We start from the raw sequence: 21528 nt of genomic DNA on the forward strand, positions 1-21528 counted from the left end.
ATCTCTCGTGTGGGAATGTGCATCACCTTGTTATGCAAACTGAACTTTCTGTCATCCTTTAAGGATTTCCAAAAGAAAAGGACCGAAAATTGATCATTACTTGATAAAATTTCTTCGTTTAAAAGATTTTGTAAGAATAGGATGATGAAGTAATAAACAAACAAATATTTTAACCATGCATTGAATTTTCTTGATACCTTTGCTGATTTGTCTAACTTGTTAGAAAAAATGTATCATTTGCAAACAGGCAAAGCGCTGAATCAAAAGTGTGAAAATCCGAATTTTCTGGAAGACAAACTAAAGTAAATTAAACATTACGCAAACAAACCGTCACGAATTCAATGTTGCTCGCTTTATCCTCGATTTGCGTCCCAATTCGGCCAAAAAAAAATCACAAATTATTAAAAATAATTTCCTTTGTCTATGAATATGACCTTCGTCATGCTCGTTGCAAGCAAATACAGAAACAACTGGGTTGCGGTTGACAAATTGCGATAAAATTTTGGCACAAAAACGCATAAACCGTTCCGAACGGCGATCAATAAAGCCGAACACCTCCCTTATCGATTGTTAATCATCCTTATCAACCGAAAGGGAAAGGGTAACCAACACATGACTAACAGCGACTCCCAAAACAATGGACTCGACGACGAAGTGTTTATTGCAGACCAATAATCATAATCCCATTCGAGATTTTTATTGCGGTTCTCAAGTCCTGCGAGATTAATTAATATTTTTGTGCGCAGTGAAATTCGACGTTCACCTTTCGGGTCAGAAAATTTGAACTTGGGTGAGAAAGTCGCCGATTAAATTTGCAAAACGATACGATAAACACTCGATAAAAACAAAAAATCCAATGGGTGGATGACCGGGCTCGGTTCTGCTTTCGGATTGTCAACAAGAAAAAAAGTGAGAATGTAATGGTCTACACAAATGTGGAACAAGATGGGACCAGAAATGGAGCGCTGGGGTACACCAGCGCAATAAAATTTCCCTACTGATTTTTTTGAGTAACAAGACGGGACCCGAGACGGAGCCTTGGGGCACAGTTGAAATTTCGGTTACGAAGTTGTGGAGGCATCCTTCGTCACTCCCACGTTCTCTAATTATCGCGGAATTCGCGGCAACACTCACGAACCTGACATATAAGATAATAAATCCAGCGTTTCTTCACCTTTAGCTTTTCCCCCAAGAGTCGAACATGTTTCGATCGGAACGAGCCGACAACGGGAAAAAATGTTTACACGAGTGTTGTTGCGTGAAAGTGACGTGCGGGGGCGGTAGATCACGCAAGAAATTTGTTGCGTACGGCAGACGAAAATAACGAAAACGAACGTGCCATTATGAGTCTAATTAAGACACTTTCACGGGCGGCAGCTCAACAATGAGCCCGTCGACAATAAATTCGCTTCTCATGTTAATAATAAGACTCGCACAATTTTCAATGAAAATTACTTTCGATGACTTTCATCGAATTAAAAACGGCTTTGTGTCTTATTAGTTGTGGTCGCGCGCAAAACGACGCTAATCTCGCTCGTTAAGGGGGATTCACGCCGAGAGGAGGCTGGAGCGCGTCGAAAAATCTCCAAGAGCTACGAGAGGTCTCATCCGATCCTAGGGAAAATCACATTTTTTTTTAAATTCATTCATGATTTAAAAAGATTCTCGGTTTTTGAGTAATCGTTAAATTACAACAATCCTTGTTATTTCATTTTTCCTGAAAATTTTTCGAAATGGTCAGCACCTTGGAACATTTGTCCGAAAAGAATTTCCAAAAGTGACAAATCTCATCATTTATCTTTATTTCTTTATTCCTTATACAGGGTGTCCCCAAAAAAGAAAACGAGTCCATAACTCCGTTATTTATCGGAAAATTTTAATTATCTGTACACCAAATTAAATGGTTGTTAATAGGCTACAAAGCGGCTTAATAAATTCACGTATAGCCCCATGGGCTTCAAAGATAAACTGTCAAAATATTTTTTTTCAAATGAGATTACATATTTTTTTTAGTAATTCTGATAGAGATTTTTATTCTGAAAACAACAATGTCTCACAAGTATACACTTAAATACCAAAAATTTACAAAAAAAAGTAAAAAAACGCTACTATCGTCTATGTTCCATTTTGCGCTAAACATTGGCAGCGTATCTGCGCAATCCCACATGTTATTATTTGTCATTTGTTTTTTCAGCTACCTTAATTTGGTTATTACATTGTGATGCAATGCATTTTGACAGCTTTTCGCTTGGTGCTCGTCATTTGTTTCAAAAGTTGGTGTTATTTTTTTTATGTGAAGTTATACTTGTGATACATTGTTGTTTTCAGAATTAAAATCTCTATCAGAATTACTAAAAAAAAGTATGTAATCCCATTTGGAAAAAAATATTTTGACAGTTTAGTCTTGAAGCCCTTGGAGCTATACGTGAATTTATTAAGCCGTTTTGTAGTCTATTAACAAACATTTAATCTGGTGTATAGATAATTAAAATCGTCCGATAAATAAGGGAGCTATGGACTCGTCTTTTTTTTTTGGGACACTCTGTATAAAAATTTATAGGCTCTTGAACTAACGTTCCAATCATTCGAGAACAATTTGGAACATTTGTCCAAAAATAAATTCCAAAAGTGCGAAGTTTTTAATTCCTTCTTTTGCAAAATGTTCTAGACTCTTGGACCCACTTTAATGCTTCTTTTGTCCAGTTTCTTACTATGTATTTCGAAAACACCTTGGAACTTTGTCCAAAAATAATTTACAAAAGTGCCAAGTCTCATTACGATCTTCATTTCTTTCTTTCTTTTGTAAACTTTTCTATGCTCTTGAGCCAATTTTGACACCTCCTTTCTTAATTTTTATACTTTTTCGAGAACACCTTGGAACTTTTGTCCAAAACTAATGTCCAAAAGTGCCAAATCTCATTATGTATCTCCACTTTTTCTTCCTTTTCCAAAATATTCTAGACTCTTGGACCAACTTTGATGTTTCTTTTCTCCAGTTTCTCACTACATACTTTGAAAACACCTTAGAACTTTTGTCCAAAAATAATTTACAAAAGTACCAAGTCTTATTACGATCTTCATTTCTTTCTTTTTTTTGTAAACTTTTCTACGCTCTTGGACCAATTTTGACACCTCCTTTTTTAATTTTTATACTTTTTCGAGAACACCTTGGAACTTTTATCCAAAAATAATTTACAAAAGTGCCAAGTCTCATTGCGATCTTCATTTCTTTCTTTCTTTTGTAAACTTTTCTAGGCTCTTGGACGAATTTTGACCTCTTTTCTTAATTTTTATACTTTTTCGACAACACTTTGGAACTTTTGTCCAAAATTAATGTCCAAAGGTGTCTAATCTCATTATGTATCTCCACTTTTCCTTCCTTGTCCAAAATATTCTAGACTCTTGGACCAACTTTGATGCGTCTTTTCTCCAGTTTCTCACTATTTTGAGAAAACACCTTAGAACTTTTGTCCAAAAATAATGTCCAAAAGTGCCAAATCTCATTATGTATCTCCACTTTTTCTTCCTTTTCCAAAATATTCTAGACTGTTGGACCAACTTTGATGGTTCTTTTCTCCAGTTTCATTATTTTGAGAAAACACCTTAGAACTTTTGTCCAAAAATAATTTTAAAAAGTGCCAAGTCTCATTACGATCTTCATTTCTTTCTTTGTTTTGTAAACTTTTCTAGTCTGTTGGACCAATTTTGACACCTCTTTTCTTAATTTTTATACTTTTTCGAGAACACCTTGGAACTTTTGTCCAAAACTAATGTCCGAAAGTGCCAAATCTCATTATGTATCTCCACTTTTTCTTCCCTTTCCAAAATATTCTAGACTCTTGGACCAACTTTGATGCTTCTTTTCTCCAGTTTCTCACTATTTTGAAAACACTTTAGAACTATTGTCCAAAAATAAATTTCTCTCATTATTAAAATTTGCATTTCTTTTTTCCTTTTGCAAAATGTTCTAGACTCTTGGGCCAACTCTTTGGTCCAATTTCTTACTATTTTGACAACACCTTGGAACATTTGTCCAAAACGAATGTCCAAAAGTGCCACGTCTCATAATTTATCTCCATCCCTTTTTCCTTTTTGCAAATCTCCAGGTCTCTCAGTCCAGCTCCTTTGTTCGTTTTCTCGATGTTTCTAGAAAAATCCGTAAATGGCGTCTTATCCCTGTTGGAACGTTCGGCACGCCAGGGTCGGACTCACGCGGTGGCACAATTAAATCGGTCGCCCGTTGCGTTAGCGGTTATTAATTATTGCTAAATATGCAACATGTGCGTGCACGCTGTGCACACGAGACCTGCAAATAACGCCGAACACCCTGCGGTGCTAGTCACATAGTTTTCGGCCGTTTATCCACACTTTCTATGGAATCGTTCGACGATTGTGCGGTTGCGAAACATGGACGGCCATGTCACGAAGGAAAGTAAATTAACCAAAACAACTTAAAATCTCGTCAGAGGTCATAAAGATTAATATTAATCGACGATGAGTAGAAAGCACTTTACGCATTTGTATATCAATCGACCGCTCTCACGTGCAAGAGATTTTTGTCGGAATGTTGACATGTCGGGAAGGCCGACAAGTCACATGTAAATTCACATGTTAATGAGAGAGAGAAAATGGCGGCTTGCGACCACAGAGGATGTTTTTTCTTGGTGGTTTTCTCCTGAGGGTCAAGGTGAAGCGGCTAATCCCAAAGCGAAAAAGAAGAAATTATGTGAAGGAGATTTTCAAATGATGCAACCAGAATTGTATCAACAAAGATGATTCGAGTGCATGGGTTTTTGAAAAAAAAAACTTTTGAACATTTTCACAATTTTTACCATTTGGTCTATGTTTCTGAAATAATGAAGGCAAGATTTTCAAACTTTTCCCAAAAATATTAGAATATATGTTTAAAAAATGTTACACGTGGTTCAAAAATGTTTTTGGACTTTTTAATGACTCAAAGTTTTTTTTTTCATTACATATTCAAAATCTACGCTCTATTTTTGAAAGAACAACGAAAACATCTACACAAATTTGATTATTTTTTTTGAAAAATTACAAAAACACTTCAATTGAAATATTGAGCACGCTGGCGGAAATTTTTGAATTTTTTCTTTTCGAAAGTTCCTCAGATAATCTGTACTAAATTACAAAATACGATAAAAAGAGTGATAAAAGCGCACAAATCTGGGTCGCTCACGATTGTTAAATCTGCTACAGATTTGATGGACGCACAAGTGAAATCCTTCCGATACACGAACCGTCGCCGCCACTATCAGAAGATGATATTTAGTAATTTATCGCCTTTCTCTTCCAAAAGTCTCTTCTGTTTCATTATCTCGACCCATATAGGTACGTCCAACAGCGTCGCAATTTCGCCCATCTAGAGCGACCTCTTCCAGCCGCCATTGTTCGATTAGTTTTTAGTGGCGAACACGTGACTCCGCGTTACCGATTCGCATTCCTCTCGTATCTGGACCCGAAGAGAATGCCACCGTCGAGGGATGCCTTATCAAAGCGATAATTATCTGACATCAGAACCAGAAGAGTTGGAAAGTGGAGGAATCCGCCGAGCTCTCGAACGGGTTCTTCGCGTAAATGTGTGTCAGAGCGAGTGCCAGACTGCATGGCCCAACTTGGGCCGCTTCTGGCGATATCATCTTTCATTTTTCATATCGACGAGACGCTTTTCGTGTAACACTTCCTCGTCGATGATTTATCGCCGATGCGGCGCGCTACTAAATCCAAATTTCAGCCGCTCACTCCGGCCACTAATTATCGACTCTCCGTTTTAGTTCCGATGCAGTGCGACATTTAGGAAATGAACCCATTCGGGGTCAACGAGTGCACAGATCGCCGTGTAATGTCACGGTCAACGTTGTTACTTTCTCGGCGCGGTTTTGGTGTCAGCAACCAGGGAGGAATCGCTGAACTGTCCTGTCCTGCAGGAGCTTTCTTACGAGAGCTTGCCCCAAACATTCGAAAAGTTGCGCCAGTTGTTATTACGACTTTCTCTAGTCGAGATTTATTAACACGGACGTGGTAATTGGTACTATATATACTGTCCCGAAGAAACGAAATTTTTCGATCGAAATGTGTCGAGTGCAGACTCGCTCTTAGCTTTTCACGAGAGAAGATTTGTGCTCCGGTCGGAAAGAAGTGCGACCAGTCCGGGGAAAAATGATTTACCATGGTAATTCCTTGCGTCAGCGTTTATCCGGCTTATAAATAAGAGGAATACATTTCTCGGCCGAGAACTCGTTTTTATTTAATAAGACTAGTCGAGATGGCAAAAAGCGACTTTAGAGAGCACCGATGCCGTACGCACCGCCATTACACATTATTAATTTATTTTGATGGATGTTGAGGAGAGGCGCGGACGCCATCCGACCGAGATGAAGATTTAAAACGGATTTTTTGCCACTCCTAACATATCGTTTCCGACAGATTAATTGCCTCGAACAGCGATGATTTAATTAGCCACCAGCTGGACCATTACCCCAGCGTGTAGTGCTATTACGGTGCGATGTTCGTTTCGCAATCGACATAATCCAGTCACTGGTCAAAGTCAAGTTGAATGGAACGCGAGGAGAAATCGACTGAAATTACCACACCAAATTTTACCATTTTATTATAATCATTAAGTGTCATTATTTTTTCTCCGCGATTAGCCAGTGACATTTGAACTGTGGACCTCTTCCAAGCGCGGACATGCCAAGGTTTTCCATTTCTTAATCGAAGGATAGGTAACTCGAGGGCACACAGCCGATAAAAGTGTGCTCAGCAAGGATCGCGTTAAACGCGAAAAGCGAGTTGTGGCGTTTTTTCGGTTGTTCAGGCCTCGCTGATGGACTCACGCGTAGAGAGACAACCAAATTGCGGACGCCGTCGGCGAAACCAATATAGAAATTGTAACTGGCCCCAAAATTTATTTGATGTGTTGTTGGTTGCCTCCAACACATTTCCACAACAAGATACTTTCTAGTTATTGGTTTTTTATAATTTTAAAAGAAAACTAACCAAAAGTTGAGGTAGAATAAAGAAAAGAATTATGGAAGCGTAATATTTTAGTTTTTGACTGGAACATTTTGAGGTTATGGGTGTGTTTTCTGTTCAATGTCCACCGGTGTATTGTTGGTTGCCTAACACGTACAACGCAACATTTTTTTCCAAATTATTAGCTTTCGACTGAATATTTTACAAAGATGTCTCAAACTGGCCGTGAAATAAATAAAAACTTGATGTAAAGCATGAGGGACGGGTGGTGGACGTGTGAAAATTTATTTTCTTTGTGTCGTTTCTCGGTTGAAAGATTTTGAGGTTATGTGTACAAGGCAATTGTGAAACCTTCATTTTCGTGGTATTTCTCGGTTCGGGGCCCCCGGAGACTTTTTATTATTATTATTCGGTGTGTCTTCGGCCGTTTGAATTTAAATCGGGATCCTTTGGCGCCATTTCCCCTTTGTTTATAACCCCACTTTCTTGCTTTTTTTCGCACTCGGACCACGATTTTATTTATGTTAACGATAAGATTTACGATTGTGCAATCGAAAGGCTTTATTTTATTTACAATCTGACAACGTGCACCGTTAATTTTGCAATAAAATCCACTCGGAGGAAAAACGTAAGTATTTTCCGTGTTAATTTGTCGACGACTCTCCGAACCAAGTTTGCTTCAGGTAGGAAAAATGCGTGTTCCGTGAGCGAACATGATGGCAGAGATTCCGTTTTCGGACGAGGACAGCGGCCCCTCGATCAAATTCTTCGGCACCTCGTCGACCACCGCTGGCGAGGACACTCACCCCGAGGAGGACACCTTCAAGTCGATACTCGACGAGGACAATTCAGTTCCTTCGGAGGGAGGCTACGGTCCCGTCAAGATCAACGGAAGTTCGATTTATTCGGAGCAGATCGAGCACCAGATAGCCGAGTCGCTGGACCAGCTCTCCACCAAATCCGATCCGAACTCGGCGAGCGATGAAGACGACAGCGACTCCGACGAGCAATACAGGAAGAAGGCCCGCGTGGGCAACCACTACCAAGCCCGCATCCCCAAGTACTTGAGCGACATCGACGAGGGTGCGATCCAAGACGAGCTCCTGTGGAACCCCTTCATCATCGATCCTAACACTGTGGAAGACTTCTTGCGGCGGATATCGTCGGTGACCAAACTGCTGATCCCGATGGGGAGCCACTTGAGGGACAACGAACAGGCCCTCTTCATCCTCCAGAAGAACGGGCACGACGTGGAGAGCGCGTTTCGCGAGTTGAGCGCCGGCCAGACCGCGGAGGCCGAACAGGAGAGGCGGTGGAGCGAGGAGGAGTGCAGGAACTTCGAGAGGGGCATCGTGGATTTCGGCAAGAATTTTTTTCTCATACAGAAATACAAAGTGAGGACGCGCCACGTCGGCGAACTCGTTCAGTTTTACTATTTGTGGAAGAAAACAGAACGGTACGATCTGTTCGCCAATAGGATGAGGAGCGGCAAAAAGAAGTACTCGCTCAATCCGGGCATTTCCGATCTGGTGTGCCGCTACCTAGGAAGGCAGACGCGGGGGCTGGAGCCCGTGGGACCTGATGTGCAATTTATAGTGACGGACACTAGAAGAGATGTGCCCCAAGATAATTCCCAGTATTAATTTACGACTTCGTTAACACTGCGAATAATGATTTTTGTCGTTATCCAAGATTTATTTTATATTTATGTGAAAAAATCATTTCAGTTTCTTTTCTAATTAAATCATTTGCAAACCCATCGCGCATTTTATTTTTTCCAATACATATATGAACTGGCACTTTAAAGGCAGGACTGAGCTTAGTCCACACAAAAATAAAATTACTACAAAAAATGTATCCAGTGTAGTAGGCAACCAAATATACAGTCGTCAGTAACACTTTCCTTGTGAAAATGCATTGAAAAGCGCATCCCAACAGGAAAACCGCAATTTTCTTCAACAGAGATTATGACATTTGGTTTTTCTAGTGACTTTTTCGGCCAAAAAAGTCCCCAACAGCACATCATAAATTATAAACTCAAACAAAAAAGAAGTGTTCTGTGGAAAAAAGTCTCTTCCAAGTCCGAGCATTTAATTGTGCAACTCTTATGCCGTCGGATAAAAATTAAAAACGTTAACTTACCCCCAACGTCTTGACAACCCCCAACAAAAGGAAAAAAATCGTAGGGTGATTTCGACCGATTCTTCAGTCGCTGGATTCTTTATTCTCTCGTTTCCACTTGTCTTTCCATTTTCCACACAATTTCCAAATCGATTTCCACAAAATCACGCAAAGTTAATTCAAACACCGCCGACATTACTGTTAAATGTCAATTTGTTAAAGTGTTGGCAACTTCACGCCGCAAATTTGAAAGTACCTTATTTTGTTATTATTTCGGCATTTTTATTGATTTTAACCAAAACTTGGCACCGACCACCCCCGGCGAAACTGTGCCAATTTGTGTATCTTGGATTGAACAAGGTTTGTCGAAAATTCCGCCTATTTGATGAAGGAAAAGAATCGGTGTACAGTGTGTTGTGAAAGTATTGTGGAGTCGTCCGGTCCAACGGGCGACTCGCCGCGAAATGAAACGCCGACGAAACATTTAAAATACATCGTTTATTATCATGTTTCTCACCGGAGGCTCGACAAGATTCATGAATCTATAGATTGCATGACTTATATAAACATAAATAATAGGTAGTACTAGCTTATGTCTTACAATTTAAAACATTGATTTAGAACATATCTACTTACTGTCTTATTAATATTGTAGTGGCTTCGTTTAACAGAACGTAACAATATTAATCGTTGAGTAATGTGATATTTCCGTCAAGTATCCGCTAGAACTAAACAAACGTAACGGATTTTATATCGTGTTTCCAGTAAATCATTGAGCCAGTTCGTTTTTTTTTTATTATTACTATTATTATTGAGCTAAAATTTAATACTGATGGTTGTCGTAATATAGGAATTGAAAATAAACGAGGCGGTTGATTTTGAATTCCTTATTTACAATGGAAGATGATTACGCCTAACGAATTACATTTACAAAAATTCAACCCTCTTTTTATAAATCTCTGCTATCACAAAATATTCATTCGAGTTAAATCGCCTTGAGCCCTATGCGGTTCAACTTTATGAATATGTTTGTTTTGTTATGTATATATATAAGTTTTTTCTTCAGTGACACACATACCTTGCTTCATACATAAAAATATAATTAAATATTTTGCACCCCGTACAAAATATTTAAGTACAACTTGTTTTGATTACTTTTTAACAAATCCTATCAATCAGTCTTAGTTTGTAAACACCAGCATACTATTTATAAAAAAATATTACTCTAAGTTTCGTACAGCATTCATTCGTAAGTACCTATGAGAAGGGGCGTCGGGAGTCATTTTTTCTTTCTTTCAACGGAAAATACAGAGCGACATGATATGAAGTTACATACAGAAACAGTTTAGTGTCTCACGAACGGAAAACAATTATATTCCTTTTTTTATAAACAACGTGTCCTTGTTAACGATATGTAACATCTATTGGAATAGTTAAGTACACTCATATATCGTCATAAAAAAGTAAAGGGGATCTCATTTTATTCCAAAGTAACAAACGATAAATTTAACAAGTACAAACTTTCCTCCATAATATGAATAACAAATGAAACGTTATTGTTTACAGGTAGTATCTCTAACCGTGCTAATATGGCGATCGCCTCCATATGTCGGGACTTCCAAAAGTAAACCGAAATGTCAAACTGTAGAAAAATACAAAATTTCCATATTATTAAAATTTCCAAAGACCACAACGAATTTACTTTAATTACCCGAAAATAAAGAGGTGTGTCCGATCGAGTGCGCCATCTGCTGGTGCAGACAGTAATTGGCAATGATCAAGTAAATTTCTTGCAATCTTTCTGGGTCGTTGGGCACACAATACCGCAAGTGTTATTTGTTTATCAGCAAATTGAACTATTATAAACGTGGCTTATTGTCAGTCACCTTAATTTGACAATTCTTTTTCTCTTTTTTAAATTATTATTTACAATAATAGTTAGCGTGCGTTTTGGGTTATTCGTTTTTCTTTAAACAGGTGACTAGATTTGCGTGTTTAAGCGTCCGCTTGGACCATCTCGATCTTGTGGAGGGGCGTTACCGAGGGGGACCTCTCCAGTTCGGGGGTGACGGTCTCGCAGTTGGAGCTGCTGCATGGGGTCGTCACCAGGGGAGGGATCAAGCTGTCTCCTTCGGGGCTGTTGGTCTCGACGGTCTCCTCGTACACCCTCTCCTGCAGAACAAATGCAACACTCTGTCCGCAACCGCTTCGTCACTCACCTGCGACTTGTCGTACTTGAGTCTCTTCCAGATGAACTGCTTCCTGTCGCTGGTTCCCGGGACCACGTTCGGCTCGGTCCCCGACGAGTAATAATTCGGGTTGGAGAAACTCCTCCCCGTCGCGTACAGATACTTCTTTTTTCCCTTCTTGAAGAGGAGGAACGCCACCAAGATAATACACAACAGAATGATGCACAGCATCGGTACCAGCGTCATGATGTAGAACTTGTTGGAATGTTCCGTGTTCGAGTGTTCGGGGGTCTCGTCGAAGTCTTTCACGCTGTTGGGGTTGTAGACGTCCTCGTCGTCGTCGTCCTCGTAGTCGCACTTGTAGTTGCCGCTAGGGCACTTGTTCGGGATCGGCACCTTGGGTTCGGCTTCCACGCATCTGTTGTTGTCGTTGGGGCAGCCGCACGTGTAGTTCTTCAGCTTGAAGAAGCACAAGTGGGGGCATCCTCCGTTGTTGACAGCGCAGGGGTTCCAGCCGAGCTGGCGACTCTCCGTCGCCATGGTGAGACCCATCGCGGCTTCCAGTTGCCCCCGCACGATCACCGCGTCTTTCCCCGAGGTCTTGTCGGCTCTGATCACCGACTTCTGGACCCAGTCGGTCCAGTAGATGTGGTCCCCGAACTGGGTCAAGGAGAAGGGGTGCGTGGCTTGGATGTCGAGGATGACGCGATTTCGCCCGTGCAGATCCGACGTTTCGATTCGCTCGGCGTTCAGTTTGGCGTCGATCCAGTAGAGGCGGCGGTCGAGGTAGTCGATGGTCAGTCCAATCGGGAAGCTCAGTTGCTCTTCGATCAGGATCTTGCGGGAGGAGCCGTCCAAGAGCGACCGTTCGATCTTGGGGTGCCCCCAGTCGGTCCAATAGAGATAGCCCTTGCGGGGGAACACCGCGATGGAGCGAGGGTCTTGCAGGTCGCTCTTGACGATCGTTTTGCGACTACTCCCGTCGATTTTCGCCACTTCGATCACTTTGTTTCCGGTGTTGGTCCAGTAGATGTTGTCGGCGATCCAGTCGACAGCGATACCGTCAGGGGAGGACAAGTTGGAGTGGATCACGTTGCGCACATCTGACAAGTTGTGCATGCTGACACTTTGGATCACGTGATTGCCTATGTCGGTGTAGTAGATCAAGCGCTTCTCCCAATGGAAGTCGACGTCGATCACGTTGTTCACGTCGTCGATCGGTAGAGTCACGTCCCAGAGGTCTTCAGTATCGAGGCTGATTCTGTTGAGGGCGAAACGTGTTGCCAACAGAAGATACGTGGACGGTTGTTTGTCGCAGCGTTTTCCGCTACCCTTCGACATCCTGATTCCTGTGGGACAAGCGCAGCTGAAACCTTCCGTGTTCCTCAAACACAAATGGGAACATCCTCCGTTGTCAGTACCACAAGCGTTCTCGGCGATGTTGTCGCTCTGGACTGAACGCACGTCCATCAAACCATCCAGTTTGTCCCGAATCAGTGTTTTATCAGTACCATTGTTCTTCTCAGCTCTGTGCAAAGCCTGCGTCTGCCAATCAGTCCAATAGATGTGGTTCCCGACCACGACCAGACCGTACGGGTGCGGCGCGTCCTTGATAATCACCTTCCGATCGTTCCCCTTCAAATCGCTTGACTCGATGGTATTGAGCTTGCCGTCGTTCCAGTACAATCTCTCCATGGGACGATCTATCGCCAACCCGTTGGGCCACACCAGATCCTTCGTGATCAAGGCTTTGCGTTTGGTACCATCCATCTGGGCGACTTCTATTTTCGCCTTCTTCCCCCAATCCGACCAAAACATCAGTCCATGGTGGTAGTGCAGAGTGATGGCGCGAGGATTGTCCAGATTGGTACTGAAGAGTACCTTCCGGTTCGACCCGTCGAGCTCCGCAACCTCCACGCTGTTCCTCTCCCCATCAGTCCAGTAGATCTTGCGTCCAGTAGAATCAACGGCGATCCCGTCAGGTGTCTGCAGCTCGTGCATGATTATGATCTTCGACTTTTTCCCATCGGGAGTACTCTTCTGGATGACGTCTTCGGTCTTGTCCGTCCAGTAGATTTCCCCGGTCTTCCTGTCCACATCCACCGAAGTGACCAGTTTGAGTTGGGGCAGAGGCAAAACGACATCTGCGGTGTACGGTACGTCCAAAGAAATCTGCCGGATGACGTTTCTGTGGGCAAGAATCAGGAAGTTGATAGGACCGTCGGCACAAGTCTTGCCGTCCTTCTCGAGCTTGATTCCTGTGGGACACGCGCAAGTGTGGTTGTTCTTGGGTTTGAGGAGGCACAGATGGGTGCATCCGCCGTTCTTGTTGGAACACGGCGTCTTGATGATTTTTCGGTTCCTGTGGAAGACTCGCACGTCCATCAGACTGGTGATGCCGGATGCCAGGACAGTACGATTCAAACCGGTCAACTTGTTGGCTTTCTCTATGGTGAAGGACTGCCAGTCGGTCCAGTAGATGTAGTTGCCGAAGACGTCGAGACCAAAGGGATGCGGCAGATCTGGACCTTCTGCAAGCGCCAATCAACACCCAACACCTACACCGTCTCGAGTTTCTTACCAATGATGGCTTTGCGTTTGCTCCCGTCGAAATTCGAACACTCGATGGCTTTGGTGCCGCCGTCTGCCCAGTAGAGTTTGCCTCCGCTGTGGTCGATTGCCAAGCCGTTGGGCCAGGTCAGGTTGTTGTTGACGATGACAGATCTCAAAGAGCCGTCCATGGCGGCTCGCTCGATCTTGGGGGTCTCGGCCCAGTCCGACCAATACATGTAGCCTCCTGGAATCGATGATTTAGAAGAGTTTTTGGTCGCGACAGTTTTATTACCAATGGGGTCCACGACGATGTCGCGGGGTTTGTCCAGATTGTCCCAAACTAGAAGAGTCCTCATGTCTCCGTTGGTCTTGGCCACTTCGATTCTTCCAGTGTCGGTATCGGTCCAGTAGATCTTGTTGGTGAGCCAATCCAGAGCCAGACCAGCCGGAGAAACTAAACGTCAAAACTGTCACAACTGGATTCGATCGATTTAGACTCACCGATGTTGGAGTGGACGATCACTTCTTGGTTGGAACCGTTCCAGAAGGCTCTGTTGATGGTGTCGCGCTCCACATCGGTCCAGAAGATGTAGTCGGTTTCGGAATCCCAAGCTATTGCAACAGCTGATTTGACTCCATCGACCGGAATCACCTGAAACCAAAGAATTAGAACGACGAGTGCGTCTCGCTCGATTGTGGTACCATCTGGTGCTGATGGACCGCGTTGCTGTCCAGATGCCTGATCCTCAAGTCTTTCTTCCTGGCAAAGATCAACAACTTCTCCGGCTTCTGGCAAGACTTTTTGTCTGCCTTCAGCTTCTGCCCCATGCGGCACACGCACGTGTACGCCTTCCTGTTGGGTAGACACATGTGGGTGCACCCTCCATTGTTGCCACCGCACTTGTTGTCATACTTGGGCTGCCTCTGCGGGTGGTAGCTGTGGATGTCCATGGGGAAATGCAGCTGCGAATGGATCGTCTTCAGTCCGGCTCCTGTCGCTTTGTTCGCTGTCGAAATCGACTTGGTGTGCCAGTCGGTCCAGTAGATGGCGTCTTCGAAGATTGTCAAGGCGAAAGGGTGCGGCAACCCTTTGCTGATCACTTTCCTCCGATCGCTCCCATCGAAGAGCGCGGTCTCGATCACGTTGTGCTTGGCATCCGCCCAGTAGATCCTGCTGGAGGTGTAGTCCAGAGTGAGACCGTTGGGCCAGAAGACCGACTCGTTGATGATGCTCCAGCGGTTGCCCCCGTCCATCTCGGCTCTCTCGATCTTGGGGTTGGGGCCCCAGTCGGTCCAGAAGACCAGAGCTTCACCGGGATGGACGGTGATGGCGCGGGGTTTGTCGACGTCGTCTGCTGCGATGATCGCTCTTTGTTTGCCGTCAAGACTGGCGACTTCGATGCGTCTGGTGCCGGAGTCGGTCCAGAAGATCAAGTCGTGGATCCAGTCGAGAGCGACTCCGCCGGGGGACTGCAGACCCCACTTGATGATATCTACAAGGAAAAGAATGCACGCGGGTTTTGACCAACCAGGTGGGTTACCAGTGACATCGGAACCGTTCAGAGTTGCTCGTCTTATGACGTCCATGGAGACGTCCGACCAGAAGATCAAGTTCTTGTCGTAGTGGTAGTCGAGAGCGATGGCGTTGTGCAGTCCTTTCAAGATGGCGGTGTATTTGGCGTTGCTCAAGGACACCTATCGAGACTTGAATTGATCGCTACCAAAACACTGGAGATCTTACCTGTCGGATGTCTATTCTGTTGGCAAATAGAAGCGTGGGAGGGGCACCGAGTGCTTTGCAAGTCCTCAGGTCTGGTCTGAGGACGTAGCCTGTCATGCATCCGCACCTGAAGCTTCCCGCCGTGTTGTTGCAAGTCTGGGAGCACACAGGATCCGTGGCGTAGAGACACTCGTTGATGTCTTCACATCTGCGGCCGAAACGTTACTCGGTGCTTGCGAAGAAGATGGTACTTACGTGAGTCCATCAGGTGCGATTTTGTACCCTGGAAGGCACGCACAACCCAGTTTGCCGTCGACCGTGGTGATGCACAGCTGCGTGCAGTTGGTGTTCTTCTCGCACTCCCTCTTGGTGGGACACCCCATCTCGTCTTCGCCTTTGGGACAGTCCTTTTTGCCATCGCAGACGTGCTTCCTGTTGATGCAAAACTCGGTGACGTTGTCGTTGGCTCCCGGTCCGGTGCAGGAGAATTTTGACTCGTCGCAGACGATCTCGCACTTGGACTCGTCTTCTCCTTGGGGGCAGTCGTTGTAGCCGTCGCAGACCCACGTTTTCTGCAACAAGTCGCTCTAGAAGGAACGCGTAGATCTTCGGCGAAGACTCACCAAGATGCAAGCGCCGTTGCTGCAAGTGTGCTCGTCGGGAGAGCACGACCTGGCCAAGGAGTAATCACAGTTGGTTTCGTCTTCATTTTCTTCACAGTCTTGTTGCTTATCACATCGGTACCGCTCGGGGATGCACTTGCCGGTGTTGCACCTGCAAAAGACGCTGTAGCGTTTTTGGGCGAGTCGCCGGTACCACCAACTTGAATTCCCCCGAGACGCAGTTCCCGGGTGCCTTGTTGCAGTCCTCCTCGTCGCTCCAGTCCTGACAGTCGTCGTCGCCGTCGCACTTGAACTTCAGCTTGATGCACTTCTTGTTGGCACACTGGAATTCGCCCTCGTTGCAGTAGGGCGGGGTGATGTCTGCAAGAGGTATTTTAGAGCGTGGCGGTACTCCCGTGGTACCTACCGCAGTCGCTCTCGTCCGAACCGTCCGAACAGTCCACCTGGCGGTCGCATTTCCACCCCAGAGAGATGCAAGTCTCGTCGCTGCACTCGAACTCGCCCTCCGAACACCTGAAAGGGGGAAGGATCGAGTGATGGGCGATGGGCATGTCGCCTCGTCCGAACGTGCATAAAAATCATATTTAAGGGCAAAACAGCAGATAATGGGAGATACGTTAAAGTGGCACTGGAGGCGGCGTCGATCGATGGAAAGAGGGTGGTTGGGTTGCCATGGCGACCGATGCCCCAGCCAAGTTTACCTGTACAGCGAATAAAATAAATGTACTATTATTTTGTTAACGCGACTAAAAATAGGGCTCCGTAAGGGATACGTCGGATTACGTTTCGCCGTTAATTATTGGGGGTGCACGTACGGGCGGGGCGCCGACAGACTTACCCCGTTTTGGTGCAGTTTAGCTCGTCTGAAAAGTCCTTACAGTCGTTGTCGTTATCACAAAGCCATGTCTTCGGGATACATAGGCCGTTGGCACATTCGAACTGGTCTACGCTACAATTTACCGCGAAACCTGCAAACATTCACACCGGTACTACCGCGAGACAAATCTTCTGCCCCTCCATGCTACAAAATCTATTACCTATTTCCACAAGCAATTACGTCTAATTATTTTTCCAAGCAATTTCCTATCAGTACCATTTCGCGGTATTGAATCCGCGATAAAGATATTTTCGTTGTAGCCGACTCTTTCGTAATCTTTGACCTTTCGCGACATTCCACTTTGATAATGCTCCTAATTTGGCTTTTATCGCGATTTGGACATCGAACTCACCGCAATGCGTCTCGTCGGAGAAGTCTCCGCAGTCGTCGTCCCCGTCGCACAACCAGTCCCTCAAGATGCACTTCCCGGATCCGGGACATCTGATAAAGTTCTCTGTGGTTTCGCACTTCGCGTTCCGCTCCGATTCGATCTCGCCGCACTGGAGCTCGTCCTCTTCATCTTCGCAGTCTTCTTGTCCGTCACACCTGCACAAAAAGTTGACGAATCTCGTGGGGGTGTTCACAGCGGTGGTACCTGTATTTCTCGTCGATGCAGGTGCAGCTCCTGATGCACAAGTACTCCCCTGGGGCGCACCCGCTGCCGCAGGGATGTCCGTAGGTCTCTTCCAGCGGCTTCTCTTCCTCCTCCTCGGGGTACTTGAGCTTCATGTCGCTGCTCTTCCCCAAGAGGACGCTCTTGCTGGGGAACCTCCCCATCCGTCTGGAGTTGCTGTCGGGGGGCATCTTCTCGAAGCCCTTGCCTGTGATGAACCCGAACTCGAAGGGGTACCTAGTCCTGACGAAGCCGGGGTTGGGGCGGCCGTTCGGGTACTCGATCCTGCCACCGTACATGCCTCTGTTGGAGGGGCGGTCCATGTCGCTCGAGGGCGGCGGCAGGCGCGCCATCATCTCTTGGTTGATGAAGATCGGGTACCCGGACGGGTACCGGTCGTACTCCCTGATCGGTATCGAGTACGGTACTATCGGGTAGGGCTGGATCGGCGGCAGGAAAATTCGTCTTTGGTTGATTTGGTCCGGACTGACTGTGGTCCGCACGCCGTGTTGTCTCTGGCCGGTGGCGTAGACCGGCTTGGTGCCAGGGGGGCGTAAGGACCCCGAACCGTACATCTGGCGGGCGGCGCCCCGGTGCGGTGGGGCGGTTATTATGGGGTTCGATGTCGCCTCTCCCGAGCATCGCACTAGAGATGAATGATTTAATTAAGCGCTATAAATAGCAGGAAGCTGGAGTACTCGAAAACAGTTCAATTAAGAACAGCGCTCGACCGAGGCATCTGATAAGGTTTGCCTGACCTCTGGATAGGGCTTCACGGTTTCAGGGAGGCCTCCAAGCCCACACGCTGACTCACTCGCTCACTGTAAATTTCCACGCTTGTTTGTTGACCCATTTGCTCAATTTTAATTTGTTCTACTCCTGGTATTTTCCATTCTCTCACGCTCTCAATTATTTTAATACCCGCAAAAAATTACCCCACAAGTGGACCCCACTAAACATTTTTTACACCTAATGGATTTTTTATTTTCAAACAAAAACCACATGGGAACTGGAGATGACAGCAGCCAGACATTTTTCCGCGGAAAAAATTTTACTCGCGACGAAGATACCATCATGCAAATCTGGTCTAAACGAGAGAGTTAGCGTCTCTAATTGATTTCTTATGGAGGAAACGAGTTATTTACCTCGGAGAATGTCTGAACGTCTTCAACCAGAACCTGCAAGTACTGATTACCACTACCAACGAAACTACTAATGGTTCTTTTTTGCCTGGATGGTAGTACTTAGTCGTTTTAAACCAGATTAGATATTACCGGTTGCAGGTTGAATCCGGTTGTGTGAATTAATAGGTACGGGAATTTTTGAAAAAATGGGTACTGGGCAGTTTAGACGATTTGATGGGTTGGCGAGTATGAAATTTTTTTTTTTGAATTTTTGTAAATTTGACAGGGCTTCGGAGACCTAATTCGAAGAATGAAAATATTATTGCGTAACATTCAAATCGTAGTAAACCGAGTTTGCGGACTAGCAACCCCTCAATGAATGGTTCATTCAGAACAAGGCGAGGCCCACTGAACTGATCAATATTTCGCAACTTTCGTTTGTAGGAGGCGATTTTGACACACGGGTGTGACATCCGTGAGGGATCACCTAATCCGCGATAATTTGTCGTAATTGGGGTGAAAAGTGCCCCGAAAAAAAAATTTCGTGAAGCTTACCCCATCCGACTAAACACCCCAGAAGGAGGCAGAATTTGAGTAGGTCCCCGCAGGGTCTGTCTCCGCTCATCGCGGATCGAGGGCGAAGGGCGGCGGCTCAGGCCCGCCTCGCAAAGTCTCTTCTCTTATAGCTCGACATGTCGTCGCGGCGAAGAGCGTAAGAGGTGGCGGCGTCCCGGTGCACTAGGTCCTACACGGCACCGCTGTCCATATTTCGGTTGTGAAAATCGATCGTCACTGCCCTTTCGACGATTGGATCGATCGATCGCGAGATGAAATCCGACGCGCGCGTTCTAAGCCGAATCTTCGGTGGAACTGCGAACGTAGAGAGGTGGAAATTCATCCCTCCCACTGGCACATTTGCGATTTTTAGACGTATCGGCGTCTCTTTCTTTTCGCCGGAAAGCTGGAGCGCGACGAGGAAGGCGCCGGCGCCGCCGCGTCCTACGCTAATTTTCAGTCGCTGCGAGAGGACGATGGTTGATGGACAGGACCACGATGGAAAGCTCGCCAGAAACGACGCTATTTTTAGATTGTCGCGATGCCTCCAGGTGATCTTTTGCTCTCGCTGCTAATTCGGGACGAGTGGGTCGGGGTGAGCGCCAGGTTTCTAAACACAACAATTCCAATCATATTTTTATTGCTGGATTCCTTATCATCTATCTACAAAGCGCTATTTACACCCGACGTATCCGTTTTTTCGACGCACTCTGTATCTCTGCCAGGGTGAACATCCTCTCTCACAAATAGACTTCCATTTATAAATCACGATTTTGATATCGAACGTCCTGATGGAAATAAATCGCTGATGGAATTTATTTCGGAAACGGAGGTCCATCCAACTGCGTGTTACCAGGAGGTGACATCACATTTTTGTTTTATAAATAAATTTTGCTGTTTGTGTTTGATGTTTGTTTTGCTTCCTCATACGTAGGATTGTTGTGGAGATAAGGATCGCAACAGCGCAGTTATTCACGAAATGTTATCTTCACGACCAATAAATCACCTATTTGGGTTCGAATGGGTAACAAAAATTTTAATTGTCTAGTTTTCAATGGGATTTGTTCAGAATGGGAGAAAGGTGCTGAAAATGTCAAGGTCCTGACGTTCGTGTGTTGTGGACACGGCAACAAAAAGAAACAGAGGGGACTGGCTGGCTGAAAATAAAAATTTGGAAAAAAATATTGTTGCCAGAGAAGTTGAAATATTTCTAAAACTATTTTTAGTGATTTAGAAGAATGCACATTTGTAAATTTGCAACCTGTGGACGAAAGTGTAAAAGAAATGAATGAGAAGAGTTGTTCGACATTTTGAAAAATAACTAGCTCATCACAAGCTGTTCCTGAGATTTAGTTGGGATTAAAATTGTTTTGTGAATATTTTGAAATCATTTTAAGGCGTTGAAGGAACGTGTGGTGGCTACAAAATTTGAAAAATAAATGTTTATTGCCAGAAGAACTAAGACACGACAATGTCAAAGGGTCCAGTTTTTTCAAACATATTTCTTGAAAAATCGTAACAAGTCTGCTGGAATTTTTCTCACCCTGTACTTAATTCATTGTAGAAATTTTGTTTGTGGCGGCCAAGAATTGTAAATTTAAAAAAAATGAATATTTTATTGTTATTTCTTATACATTACTGCTATAGGATCTCATCCTCTTGGAACTAAACATGTTTATTGAATGTTCAAAACCATTTTAAGCTCCTTAAAAATATATTTTGTGTAACGGTACGCGAAACGAGCACTTCGCGTACCTAAAACAGGCCGCGAAATCCCGTTTCGCGGCCGTTGCTTTTAACAACGGCCGTTACAGCAAACGTCATTTTAATACATATTTGATACAATTCAGAGCTTCCATGTAAGATTGGCGTTTAGATTTTTCGGATTTGACAATTACTGTGTTGTAGTAAGGTCCTACTGGAATCACAATGTATTGTGAAGATTTCGAAACCATTTTAGAATTTTTAAACAACGTGTAATATCTATAAAATTTGAAAGACAAAAGTTTGTTGTCAGAACACCGAGAAGATAAGATAAAATCATATCAAAAGTTCTAGTTTTTCCAAAAATCTTACACAACAAGTTGACTGTAATTTTTACTCACTCTGTCTTTTCCTTTTGTAAAGAAATTTTATTTGTTGCTGCATCTTTTGAGTTAT

At 44.5% G+C, this 21528-nt stretch overlaps 2 protein-coding genes across 3 annotated transcripts; one reads left to right on the plus strand and one right to left on the minus strand.

Moving 5' to 3' along the window:
- The first annotated feature begins 7119 nt into the window (after positions 1-7119).
- LOC138132870 (mesoderm induction early response protein 1-like) lies at positions 7120-8752 on the plus strand. Its single transcript, XM_069050560.1, has 2 exons — positions 7120-7621; positions 7677-8752. Exon 2 carries the CDS (start codon positions 7707-7709, stop codon positions 8634-8636), a length of 930 nt encoding a protein of 309 aa, XP_068906661.1. The 5' UTR covers positions 7120-7621; positions 7677-7706; the 3' UTR covers positions 8637-8752.
- Positions 8753-9592: 840 nt separating this feature from the next.
- Positions 9593-19692, minus strand: Lrp4 (LDL receptor related protein 4). 2 transcript variants are annotated; one of them, XR_011160205.1, is made up of 17 exons: positions 19369-19692; positions 17672-18335; positions 17429-17622; positions 17038-17167; positions 16606-16712; positions 16400-16559; positions 16200-16350; positions 15832-16148; positions 15598-15784; positions 15398-15551; positions 14559-15349; positions 14358-14508; positions 14149-14310; positions 13885-14100; positions 11334-13834; positions 10826-11286; positions 9593-10756 (listed from the first exon to the last, which is right to left on the minus strand). XR_011160205.1 is itself a non-coding variant. In XM_069050529.1 (16 exons), the coding sequence occupies exons 1-16, from the start codon at positions 19436-19438 to the stop codon at positions 11110-11112; spliced, it is 6132 nt and encodes a 2043-aa protein (XP_068906630.1). In that variant the 5' UTR covers positions 19439-19692; the 3' UTR covers positions 9593-11109. The 2 variants fall into 2 exon arrangements, 1 of the variants encoding a protein (XP_068906630.1); XM_069050529.1 differs by having other exon boundaries at positions 9593-11286.
- Between the last annotated feature and the right edge of the window lie 1836 nt (positions 19693-21528).

This window comes from Tenebrio molitor, chromosome 6 (assembly GCF_963966145.1).
Source record: "Tenebrio molitor chromosome 6, icTenMoli1.1, whole genome shotgun sequence".
Taxonomy (NCBI): domain Eukaryota; kingdom Metazoa; phylum Arthropoda; class Insecta; order Coleoptera; family Tenebrionidae; genus Tenebrio; species Tenebrio molitor.